This window comes from Camelina sativa, chromosome 6 (assembly GCF_000633955.1).
Source record: "Camelina sativa cultivar DH55 chromosome 6, Cs, whole genome shotgun sequence".
Taxonomy (NCBI): domain Eukaryota; kingdom Viridiplantae; phylum Streptophyta; class Magnoliopsida; order Brassicales; family Brassicaceae; genus Camelina; species Camelina sativa.
The window spans coordinates 23,041,158-23,053,714 of NC_025690.1; the positions used below are offsets into that span (position 1 = coordinate 23,041,158).

General features: G+C 35.7%; 3 protein-coding genes across 4 annotated transcripts in view; 2 read left to right on the top strand and 1 right to left on the bottom strand.

Moving 5' to 3' along the window:
* The window catches only part of LOC104793074 (transcription initiation factor IIB-1-like), a 3,492-nt gene extending 2,970 nt beyond the window's left edge, over window positions 1-522 (bottom strand). The window contains exon 1 of the mRNA XM_010519351.2: window positions 44-522. Within this exon, the coding sequence (XP_010517653.1) occupies window positions 44-321 (278 nt within the window). The 5' untranslated portion in view covers window positions 322-522. The remainder of the gene's footprint in view (window positions 1-43) is intronic.
* On the top strand, window positions 3,652-5,733 carry LOC104793077 (EGF domain-specific O-linked N-acetylglucosamine transferase). Its single transcript, XM_010519354.2, has 3 exons — window positions 3,652-4,047; window positions 4,153-4,230; window positions 4,380-5,733. Exons 1-3 carry the CDS (start codon window positions 3,864-3,866, stop codon window positions 5,594-5,596), a joined length of 1,479 nt encoding a protein of 492 aa, XP_010517656.1. The 5' UTR covers window positions 3,652-3,863; the 3' UTR covers window positions 5,597-5,733.
* Window positions 9,175-11,190, top strand: LOC104793078. 2 transcript variants are annotated; one of them, XM_019226774.1, is made up of 10 exons: window positions 9,175-9,375; window positions 9,678-9,717; window positions 9,807-9,847; window positions 9,950-10,049; window positions 10,152-10,193; window positions 10,368-10,426; window positions 10,506-10,589; window positions 10,697-10,748; window positions 10,827-10,906; window positions 11,006-11,190. In XM_019226774.1, the coding sequence occupies exons 1-10, from the start codon at window positions 9,248-9,250 to the stop codon at window positions 11,106-11,108; spliced, it is 729 nt and encodes a 242-aa protein (XP_019082319.1). In that variant the 5' UTR covers window positions 9,175-9,247; the 3' UTR covers window positions 11,109-11,190. The 2 variants fall into 2 exon arrangements, with proteins under 2 accessions (XP_019082319.1, XP_010517657.1); XM_010519355.2 differs by lacking the exon at window positions 10,506-10,589.

A 12,557-nucleotide genomic window follows, 5' to 3' on the forward strand; every position in this document is an offset into this window, starting at 1 on the left:
TTGAATCAAACCACGATCGGAGTTGGAGTTACGGTTCTGCCACCTCCCGAGAGAAGAAGACAAGAAATCACGGGAGGAACCATTGGGCTTGGCGATGACAGTGGTGAGAGCACTATCGGCGAGAAGAGGGTTGGTTGGACCACCGACACGGTTGGGATCGCTGTTGGAAGACTCATTAGCGAAGGTACGCCACTCAGAGGTCTCGTCGATGGAGTGAGATTCCAAAACCAAACCACACTCGGAGCAAAGGGTGTCTCCCGCTGAGTGATCGAATACCAACTCCGTCTCCTTCTTACAATCCGTACAATACGCATCCGACATGATTACACAAGAACCCTAATTTTTTTTAACCCAGAAAAAAAAATTAAAATCAACAACCCTAAAAAATCGAGATCTTAATCGGTTGGTTTACAAGGGTTCCTTTCGATTTCTTCTTCTCTCGTCTTCTTCTTCTTCGCGAGAGAGAGAGAAAAAAAAAAGGGAGACAAAGAAACTAAAACACGAGATGCAACTTTGTGGAGAGAAGGAGAGAAACCGTAGGTTTGTGTCCTGATTTATAGACAAAGACATAGGGACAAGTTTCCCTGCGGTGAGATGCACCCTGTAGAGATGATCTATATCGTTGGTTTCACTGGGACCTACTAATAATCAATCGGACGGTTTATTAATTTTCTCCAGCGATTGACGTTTGTTTTATTTTATTTGTAATACAGTATAGCTTTGCTTGTCCGTTTTAGGAGGACAGAAGAAAAATAAATAAGTGACTTGTTAGGGAAGTCATACCGGTCGCATGTGTTGGATTTAGTTGGAAGAGTTTTGGAGTGTTTGGATATGTAAATTAAAAAAAAACTTGGTAGTTGTTTGGATATTGGAAGATACAATAAAACTGGCATTGAGCTTATGTACTTTTGTTAATCCATAAATGGGTCACTCTAATGGACTCTTTTGAACTTGGTTCAATACATAACCAAAATACATAAACCAAATTTTTGGGTAATTTTATACCTGAAATAGCTAAACATTAGTACGTGAGACAAAAAACTGATAAATTCACTTTTGAAGATGACACGTTATATATCACCCCTTTTTGTTTTTGTACGTGTCTCACAAAATTTACAGAAATTAATTGTTTGAAATGAAATATGAATGCTTTGGATTTGACATATAAAGGATTCTGTAACTTCACAATTTTTTTTTTAATCCTATATTTTTACTCAGGATAAGTTTTTACCCTTTATATTATGACTATAATTAATCTTTTATATTTAAGATATTGCTTTGTAAACCAAAGAAAAATGATATATAATCCTATATCTAATGTTATTACTTATTACACCAGACATTAAATGTCACAGAATTTATTTTTATTAGTTGTACATTTTTACCATGCCATATTATATAGAAGTCTGCAGCAATTTTAATATTCCATCAGTGACCAAAATAAAGAATATTGCATTAACTGTAGTCTTGTAGATTATTAAAATTGTTGGCATCGTATCATTTATCTATCTCCGATGATTTCCATTTACCAAAACATTGAAACATTTGGGCATAAGTGCATAACAACAAGCCAGGTAAACATTCTACGACAAGAAGATGGACTTGTATCCTCCCGGAGTAAAAAGGTAATATGCGCCATCATTCACAAAACTTATAGGGTTTATTTGGTGATTGCGAAAAGGTTAGCTTAAGTAGCGAAGTACGCAGGGAATGTGACTAACACGAGAGAAAAATAAGACAGAAGTAAATCTGAAAAAAATGATATGTATTACATGTGCTTGGATAGTAATTGGCCAAAGATAACTTGGCATTCTATATATTGTAAGATGAAAAAGGCTTTTAACACAAAACAGCCGGAGAGAAACAATTACTACGTTTGCTATATAAGATGATTATAATCACAATTCAGAGCCAAATAAGCGGGATTCAATGTTTAAGTTTTCTAGTATATACTACTTTAGAACAGGTGATGGAACTAAATTGTTTGAACTTTGCATATACCATAATTGATTCTGTCGATAGACATATGATATATGCGATGATACATGGGTATGAATACATAGCAAGAGTTCCAAATCGCAATGTTTTGGTCTTTGGTCTTCACTAAATTCAATTTCTGTAGTGGATCAAAAGCAATTCGCGATGATACATATGTAGAAATATAATAATATATTGTTGAAAAGGTAACATATCGATCGTGTTGTGTGGGTAGCATTGGATATTGTAACAAGTGCTACCGCGATATAACATTACCATTTCCAGAAAACAATACTATATATGTCATTATGTCAAGAAACATGCAAATGCAATTAGAGAAAACAACATACATGCTAGGAAATGTTCCCATAAGAAACCATAATCAAGAACAAACACATGGGATTAACGAAACAAAACAAAAGGTTGCTTATTCTATCAAATATATAGAAGCCCTGATTTATTAAATAAAGGTTTGTAAATCCTTCGATAAAGGGATCCAGCCTTAGGATTCAATTCACTCAAATCTGGTTTGATTTAATGGAAAATAAAGTGAAACGGTGATATATAACGGTCTTGCTTCCAAAGGCAGATTCGTTTTGTTAGCAAGTTTTTGGCGGAGATTAAACTTTGAACACGTCAAGATTCGATCTCTCCATTTTTTTTTTAAAAACTAAAGATTTATAATTCATTTTAAATCGTCATCATATCTATGCTGCAAAGTCACATTGTGAATCTTTCATTTAAGGATCATCCAACTAGATCATTATTTTGTTTTTTCTTAATTTTCAAAAGAAAATTATGTATCCTTGTTTTTTTTATTAATCTAGACAATTTTACCAAACTAATTATTTGGTCTTCATATAATTGGGGTCGGCTCAATAATGGTGGCGGTCATGTGCCAACGCGGGAAGAATAAAGAAAATGTATCAAATAGTCGTTGTAAAGATGATAAATTGTAGTTCTAAAAGTTATACCATACTTATAAATTTTATTTCACTCGGACCTAATTCAAGATTCCACCATTGACAGAGATTTATCAATCAAAATACAGTAGTATAAGATAATAAAGTCATTAAATTTCCAAACCATTACAAAAATTTATCCGACAGTTTCTGACAATAAAGCTAAAAGCAGAAGAAGAGAAATACAAATCTAACAGTTAATCTATCGTCTGAATTTTGTATAAGTCTTTGGAACTTGGAAGGGATGAGATCTCATTGTAGTCTCAAATTATAATACTCATTTTAATATTGCAATTTTTATGGTTAATAATTGACAAAGATACAGTTCGTTCCATTTGGTAAATTGGTATAGAGTAAAGCGAATAGCTAGCTCATAAGTCATAATCATATTATGCGAAATCCGTTGTCAAAGCGGTTGTTCTGCATCATGCACATGCACCACCAAAAAAAAAAAAGAGAACATATGAACCTTTTTTAAAAACGTCACGCCGTTCTAGGCCCACGAAACCAAATGCTACGCCGTTTTCTAGTTAAACTCTCTTTGACTTTTGACCAAACCATTGAGTTGACAGCCGTCTCCTCTCTGTTGTTTCCGTGTTCTTACCCAAAACGAGAGGAAAGTCCACTAAACCCCAAATACTATTAATTAAAAACTGGTATCTAATTGAGATGCTACCTTTCATCATTGTTTCACTCGGTTCCATATATAGTCTGTATGTATATATGCGTATGTATTAAAAAGTCTCTTTGTATCCTCATAGTCAGAGTCACCCATCTTATCTCTCTTTCTCTCTCTGCTTCGTCCCCAAGAAAAGTGAAAAACTAATCTCTGTTTTTGTGCTTGAAACGTAACCGAAATCACCAAGATCGATCAGACCAGACCCTTCATCAACATCGAAAGCCTGCGTTCTGGGTTTTCAGAAGATGGTGCAGTACCAGAGATTAATCATCCACCATGGAAGAAAAGAGGAAAGTGGTGGAAGCGGTTGCTGCTACTCCAAGAGAGCTAAACGAAACTTTCGTTGTCTTCTCTTTTTTTCTCTCCTCTCTTGCTGTTTCGTCTTGTCTCCTTATTACCTATTCGGCTTCTCAACTCTCTCCCTCCTAGGTACTTAACTACTTACTATATCTCTCTCTCTAACTCTAACACACCCAATCTTATTTTTGTCTATTTGATCTGTCACTTATCTCTCTGTTTTTTACTCTTTTCCAGATTCGTTCCGCAGAGAAATCGAAGGTCTTAGTTCCAACGAGCCATTCACTACCCCTCTGTGCTCAGAAATCTCCAATGGTTAGTCTTTTGTTTTTGTTTCTTTTTCAAAAATCTTATCCCGATTCATTCTTTTACCAAAGCCTGAAAAAAACAGAGTTTTGATCTCTTCATCTTGATATTAGAGACAGAGTTTTTGAAAACTTATTGATTCTTCTTTTTGTACGCAGGAACCATTTGTTGCGACAGAAGCGGTTTGAGATCTGATATATGTGTTATGAAAGGTGATGTCCGATTAAACTCCGCTTCTTCCTCAGTCTTCCTCTTTACCGCCTCCACCAAGGACAACACAAAACCGGAAAAGATCAAACCTTACACGAGAAAATGGGAGACTAGTGTGATGGACACTGTTCAAGAACTCAGCCTCATCACCAAAGATTCGAACAAATCTTCAGATAGTGTATGCGATGTGTTCCACGATGTTCCTGCTGTGTTCTTCTCCACTGGTGGATACACGGGAAACGTATACCACGAATTTAACGACGGGATCATCCCTTTGTTTATAACTTCGCAGCATTACAAGAAAAAAGTTGTGTTTGTCATCGTTGAGTATCATGATTGGTGGGAGATGAAGTATGGAGACATCGTTTCGCAGCTCTCGGATTACCCTCTGGTTGATTTCAATGGAGATGCGAGAACTCATTGTTTCAAAGAAGCTACAGTTGGATTGCGTATTCACGACGAGTTAACTGTGAATTCTTCACTGGTCAATGGGAATCAAACCATTGTTGACTTCCGAAACGTTTTGGATCGTGGTTATACTCATCGTATCCAAAGCTTGGTCCAGGAGGAAACAGAGGCCAACGTGACCGCAGTACCCGATTTCAAGAAGAAGCCAAAACTGGTGATTCTATCAAGAAACGGATCATCGAGGGCGATACTTAACGAGAAACTTCTCGTGGAGCTAGCAGAAGAAATAGGATTTAATGTCGAGGTTCTAAGACCACAAAAGACAACGGAAATGGCTAAGATTTATCGTTCGATGAACACGAGCGATGTAATGATCGGTGTACATGGAGCAGCAATGACTCATTTCCTATTCTTGAAACCGAAAACAGTCTTCATTCAGATCATCCCGTTAGGGACGGATTGGGCGGCAGAGACATACTATGGAGAACCGGCGAAGAAGCTAGGATTGAAGTACATTGGATACAAGATTGCGCCGAGAGAGAGCTCTTTATATGAAGAATATGGTAAAGATGATCCTGTAATCCGAGATCCGGATAGTCTCAACGATAAAGGATGGGAATATACTAAGAAAATATATCTACAAGGACAAAACGTGAAGCTTGACTTGAGAAGATTTAGAGAAACGTTAACTCGTTCCTACGATTTCACAATCAGAAGGAGATTTAGAGATGAAGTTCCTCGTTTACTTGTTACATAGAGAGATATTGTAGAGAAAGGACGTAAAGGAAGTGTTACATTTTGCTCTTTTTTTGTAAAGTTTTTGATGAGAGAATTAAATTCATTTTTTCGTAAAGATAATACAGTAAATCAATACACGCTTCGGGTTGATCCCAATTGTGTGGGAGATGGAGACTCTATCATAGTGTTTGCGAGAATAGATGATCCATCTACTATTCCAGAGGATGTCAATGATTTAGTAAAACAAAGAACAAAAGAACGCAGCCAGAAAAATTACCGAGAAGCAGACGTACTTCGCAACAAGATCAATGACTGAAGGTATTGAAACACTTGTTCGGAGGTACCTAAGGTACTGAAGTAGTTAAAATATTTGTACAAAAGTTGAGCCTAATAGGCTTGCCACTGAATTATTAATTTCTTTCTTTCTTAAAAAAATGAATTATTAAGATTTTTAATCGTGTGACTCATTAGTTGAACCAAAATAAAATAACTCAAATAGATTATGGCCTTGAATGGATGTGGTTTTTCAAATGGTTTTTGGTTTTAGATTTTTCAAAAATTTATTTTTTAACCATTTAAGATTTTATGAAAAATGGTTTCTCTAAAAAAAATAGGAAATCCAGATTCTTGAAGATTTTACTAATTTCTTAACAAAATTCAAAATCCCAATTCAATGAGTTTTTGAGATTTCCTCTAAAAAAACATTTTTTCTAATTTTTTCTTTGTTTTTAAATTTATTTTGCAAAATCTAAAAACCAAAATCAAAAAACAAAAATCTATAATCTAAAAACTACCTAATATCTCTCAAACATTCATGGCCTTAATATTATAGAAATTTTGAAGCTCCCAAATAATAGATTGTACGCTCTACACCAAGGTTTACCACAATATTCCAACCAATAAATAACTCACTGCCATGTCTCAGTTAGTTCCATAAGCCCATATTAAGCCTAATTTATATGGGCTTAGATAAATAAAATAAGCCTTTTCTTACGGGTCGAGAAGATTTTATAGGTTTGGTTACTCTGAGTGAGTGAGTGAGTGAGCGAGTTCGAATTATCTCACGAATCCTAGGGGTGCATTAAACTAAATATTTTATAAGATTTTAGGGTATTCTTAAAATCCCTGTTATTTAATTGGTGATTCTTAAAAATCTTTTAAAATCTAGTGTTTTTGAATTTGAAATTTATAGAAATTATTTAAAATAATTCACAATCATCTGTTATTGAATTAATAATTTATAAATTTCACTTAAAATCTATTGTTATTCAAAATATCACAATTTTTTTTTAAAAAAGAATTTTAAGTGATTCTAACAGATTTTTAAAACATTTTTAGTTGAAAAATATGAGCGATAAAATCACACCCTCAAAGGTGCGACTTTAAAGGATTTCAAACAAAAGAATAAAAAAAGGAGTACGAAACCAATTGCATAATTTTTACGTTTTCTCTCTCTCTCGTCGTCTCTCACGTCCGGCTGTGGGATATGAAAACGCCGATCGACATCTATGTGGAGATCAAGAGATTGTCCAAGGAAGGGAAAACGATCTCGGCCAAGACAGTGCAAACGCTCGCCGGACAAGAAGGCGCAAACCAGGCAGCGTATCCTACTTACTTCGTTGGTCGTTTGGGTGAGGATGTGTATGGGAAGCTTATTGCTGAGGCGTTGGTGTTCCCGGGTTCATCTGAATTACGTGACATCTGTGAATGATGGGCCAACGGGACACGTCGTGGTCATGTTTCAGTCGGATAGTTAGAATTCGTTAATCATTGTTGGTGGTGCTACCGTGCTAATATGAAAGCTTGGCCTGAGAAGTTGAGTAGTGATGATATTGAGATCGTGAATGCTTGTATTTTCATGCTTCAAAGAGAGATCCCAAATGCTAAGGTTACATTAAAAATTTAATTTTAAATTACTTGTGAGAGTTGTTGTAGTAATATTAGGGAAGCTCTATTGAAATTGAAATGATGCCAGTGGTAACAATGTAGAGGAATGGATCGTCGATCAGATGCATACGTAAATTACTTTCTCCCTTAATCGTAAAGTGTTGTTGGTATCACTTAATTCTTTTCTAGCTCAGTTCAAGAGTTGGTGTTTGTAGGTAAGACCTGTGGTGGAAACTGGCTATGAGAATCTTCTACTTGTGCGGCTGTTATTGGAGACGTAGATACCTTGTATTCGAAAGTCTACAGTGAGTGAATCAGAACATTCTTCATTGAACTTAGTTTGGTTTAAGAGATTATATTTGTATTGTAGATGATGAAGATAAAAATGCTTTGATCGATTTGTTTGGAAAAGTTAGAGACGATTGGATTAACGAGGACTTGACAACTTGGATCGGTGCCAATAGGTATGTCTTCAACATCAAAGACTACTAGGAAAAACAAGTTTGAGACCAATATTGTACAAACAATTAAGTCAAGGTTCCAAATTTTCTTGCACATTTAGCTTTGATATATAGCGTATACTATATATGCAGATTCTATCCAGGAGTTTCAGATGCACTCAAATTTGCCAGCTCAAAGATTTACATTGTTACCACAAAACAGGTGCAGTAGTAATGATTCCATTCCAATTCATAACTGTCTCGTCTGTCGCTATCATAAGTATGCGTCAGTAGACTAGATATATTGGTTGATCATATATATATGTTTAGACTAGAACATTTAGCTTGTTCACTTTTCTCTTTAAGACTTTAAAATCGTTCCCCGTGACGTTGAAACAGAAAAAAAGAACAAGAGAACAAATCACATATAATAACGATGCTCTCCTTATATTTTATTTTAAATATCCTAAAATCATCCAAAATCCAATTATAAAATCTCAGCAAATCACAAATCATTTTTCCTAATCTCTAACAAATAACCACAAATCTCATAAAATACATTCAAATCTCTCAAAATTCTAAAATATTAAAATCCCACCAAATTTTCTAAAATATCAAGTTCAATACACCCTCCCTAGTTTCCGATTCCAATCCAAACAAATGAGAGCATGTGCGTGCCAAGGAGGTAACAAGATAAAAATTTCGATTTCAAACCCTAGAAAATTGATCTTTTTTTCGTTTTTCTAACCTTTTTAGGGCTGTGAATTTTTTAATATTTTTTTTTGGTAATATGGTTGCATCTGGGAACGAGGCAACGATAGCTGTGGAAAGGCTTCTTGAGAGTATGGCTGCAGTGAATGCAAATCTGCAAATGAGTGATGAAGAATTTGTGGCCTGGCAGAGCGCGCTTCAGAATCATTTGAATAGAGTGATTGCAGCGCGACAGGAACCTGAGCAGATGTGATCTGTTTTACTGCTTTTTTTAACTAGTCTGTTGTGTTCATTGGTCGAAATTTAAATTTATTATGCCTTTAGTTTAGTTAGTGGATTCTGAGCTCGAGCTCTTGTAATAATATGATTTGAACCTATTTCTTTCTGTAGTATAAAAATATAATCCTGCGTCTAGTTTACATATTTTGTTTTCTCTGAATTTTATTGTTATTCGTTAAGATAATAAAATCAATTTCTTCTAAATTAAATATTAGGAAATTTTTAAGCACAAAAGGATGTAATAATATATTTAATTAATAAACTCAATCGCCGTCTCTATCTCAGCCTTTTTCCTATAAAACACTTTTCTTTTGGGGTTTTTGGGTTTAGTTCGATCCGGATTACACAGAGATATGGGGAGAGAGAGGGTTAAGATGAAGATGAAGATGAAGCTGAAGCTGAAGCTGAAGAGGAAGCCAAAAGAGTTGCGGAAGAAGGCGAGAGTGCTCTGCGATTTCTGCGGAGTATCCACCACCCGCAGGTATATCTTCTTCACAGTACAATCTTGACGAACAAGTGTTCTGTTTTCTAAGGTTTAGGTAATTTGTTGAACTAGCTCTTAGGTTATCGATATGGAACCCTAGCCATCGCAAAATCTGATCCTGGAGTTTCTTTTGATTGGTTAGCTTTTAGCCTATTACTATAGGGATCCCTATAGCTCTAGGTTCTAAGTTTTGGTCTGTTAAGGTTCATGATTGTACTCTTCAACATAAGTACTACTATGCTTGTAATCATCAAACCAACCGTTTAAAACCTAAACCCTGACTTCTTCTGGGTTTCCAGATACGAACAAAGCCCACACAAACAAGAACATGAAGCACTGGTATGTTCACAAATATCCGCAACTCTTTTCAAGTCATCAACTTTTTATCTTTCTCTCTGTTTTGATTGGTTCTTACACCACTTGCCTAGTCTATGGAGAGCGAACTCAAGAGATTAAGGCTTTTGACCAGGTATATATAACTCATTTAACATTTTCCCGTTTCTTATTCTTAAGTTTGTCTATTTCTTTCTTTTCCACTGCTGTTCATATGAGCTGTCATTTATATTCCCAGGAGAATGACTGGTAAGGATCTCGACGGTTCGAGTTTCGAGGAGCTGCTATTACTTAGAAACCATCTAGACCGAGTCATGGACATTGTGACCAACCAAAAGGTTGCTTAATACACAAATTTTATAGGCAGGAAACTGATGAGACGACTTCTTTCTCCTATTAATGAAAATGTAGTTAAAACATCTTGTTTAAATTTATTACAGGACAAAATAAAGCTCGAAAAGGCAGAAAGGCTGCGCCAACAGGTAAAGATTTTAAACAGTACATTACCCAACAAAACAAGATTTGTTTGTGAAGTTTTGAATTGATGTGGAAGAAGGCAATGCTTATATTGCGTCTTCTTTGTTTTCTTATTTTTTCGTTTTTCCTTATAGATCCACCATGTTTGATCTTGCAGTATTCTTCTTTCATTTTTGCAGAAGAAGGAAGCAGGGGATGAGAATGAAGGTTGGAGGAGAAGAGTTTTGGTTCCTTGCAGGTAATCTTGTTGTTGCTAAAAAGGATTTTTTTCTTGGTTGGGTTTGTCCAAAGGGTTTAGGTTTCTTTTGTTGAATCAGTACTTGGGGTAAAAAAGTAGATATGGAATCAGTTGTTTTATTGCTGAATCCGATCCTCCCGTTAGAGATCACTTATGGAATCAGGTTAGGTTCCAAGTTGGTGCAGAAAAACATTGTCTTTCTTTTTTTTTTTTTATTGGACCAATTGTGCAAAAGTAAAGCCTGACTTGTTCTGGGTATATATGTAACAGATCTGGAGAGAGACAAGAGAAACAAGCTGATAAAGCACCACCACCACCACTGGTACCTATTTATATGTATATATTCACTTGCGGTCATGTCTCTTCTTTTTTTTGCCTCTCATTGCTTCTGTTATTGCAGTCTCGAAGTCAGATAGAATACGAGAGACGAAAAGCTGAATCCATGCACAGCAAATTCGAGAGATTATGGCTGTTGAAGGAGTAATGACATTTTACACTCTTATTACTCTGCATAATAATAATGTTTTTTTAACACTTTGGTTCTTATCGGGTTTTTTTTCTTTTGAATCCTCCTCACAGGAGAATGAATGGTAGAGAGCTGACAGGTATGACAATCATTGAGCATTACTTACTTCTAGATCAGCTGTACCAAGGATTTCGAGGTCTGAATGAGCATCTTTGAGCATCAAAGATGATCAAGAATTGAACAATTTGCAATGCTATGCAAGACTCATTTGCAATGATATGAATGACATGTTTGCATTTTGGTTTGCATATAAGAATAATTTAATATTCTGAATCCATAATGTCATTACAGTTTGACCAAAGTAAAACATTTGGTCTAGTCTTGAATCGATGGTTCAACAAAACAAACCCCCAAGAAGAGCAGTTTTGGAAAAATATTCGAAAAATACCAAAATCAATCAATATAGACAAGAGAAAAGAAAAGAAGGGAAAGATAAGTAACGTCAATGTGTCTCATTCGCATTCACATCTCTATAAACTAGTGGATGGGTAAAGAAAAGTGCTTTTGACATTGAAGGTGAATCTCATCTAGTTTGAGGATACTAAAACGCCGCAACGTTGGAGAAGAAAAGACCTCTCTCTCTCATCTTGCTTACAAATTTTCACATAAGCAGATTTTTTCTAGGTTTGAGAATTCACTGATGCTTTTTTTGGTAACATGTATGTATGAGTGAAACTTGGTGTAATGTATGTGTCAAGGTGGAAACCGGGGGTTTAAGAGGGTTCTAATTCTAAATAAGGTAGGCCCTTAAAACGCAGCCCAAAAAATAATAGACGCAGCCCAAATAAAAAACCTAAATTAAAATTATAAACGCTTAATTTGTTTCCTTTTTTTTTCTTTTTCTAGTCGTTCTATATACAGTATATGTTCCCAATTTCCCCATACAAGTATGTATAGTATAACCATCTCGCAGTTTCGTTCGATCCGACGACTATGAAGAAGAAGAAGATGAGAGTGCCCTGCAATTTCTGCGAGTTCTCCAGCAACAGGTTATTAGAATAAGAATCCTTATATGTGTATATTAGGGAGCTTAGTTAATAGCCTCTAACGGCTATCTTGTACAGCTACTCCTCTCATGGTATTCAACCTCGGTTTTCTTGTCCTTATACCTCTCAACAAAACGGTCGTGCTGAACGCACTCTTCGCACAATTAACAACCTTGTTCGTGTTCTTCTCTTTCAAGCTAAGATGCCCAACACCTATTGGGTTGAAGCCTTAAACATGGCTGCTCATCTTTTTAACATTCTTCCTTCGAGTGCTATAAACAATCAAATTCCATTCACTTGCCTTTTTAACATACCTGCTAACTATGATCACCTTCGCGTTTTTGGTTGTTTATGTTACCCCAATCTTCTTCCCACCACCACCAATAAACTCTCACCACGCTCCACTAAAAGTGTTTTTATTGGTTACCCGTCTAACCATCGTGGGTATCGTTGCCTTGAACTTTCTTCTGGCCGCATAATTATTTCATGTGATGTAGTTTTTGATGAATCCACTTTTCCTTTTTCTATTACTTCATCTAGTTCACCTCTTCCTACTCCATCTTCCCACTCCTTAACCCTTTCACCACACTCTCAATTTTCAATTTTTCCATCCTCCACT

Excerpts from the sequence above, each read along its gene's own strand:
- LOC104793077 (XM_010519354.2), top strand. The coding sequence starts at position 3,864 with ATGGTGCAGTACCAGAGATTAATCATCCACCATGGAAGAAAAGAGGAA. Across the intron at positions 4,048-4,152 it reads CTCAACTCTCTCCCTCCTAG|ATTCGTTCCGCAGAGAAATC; the intron begins GTACTTAACTAC and ends ACTCTTTTCCAG. Across the intron at positions 4,231-4,379 it reads GTGCTCAGAAATCTCCAATG|GAACCATTTGTTGCGACAGA; the intron begins GTTAGTCTTTTG and ends TTTTGTACGCAG.
- LOC104793078 (XM_019226774.1), top strand. The coding sequence starts at position 9,248 with ATGGGGAGAGAGAGGGTTAAGATGAAGATGAAGATGAAGCTGAAGCTG. Across the intron at positions 10,427-10,505 it reads AGAGTTTTGGTTCCTTGCAG|TACTTGGGGTAAAAAAGTAG; the intron begins GTAATCTTGTTG and ends TTGTTGAATCAG. Across the intron at positions 10,907-11,005 it reads AGATTATGGCTGTTGAAGGA|GAGAATGAATGGTAGAGAGC; the intron begins GTAATGACATTT and ends TCCTCCTCACAG.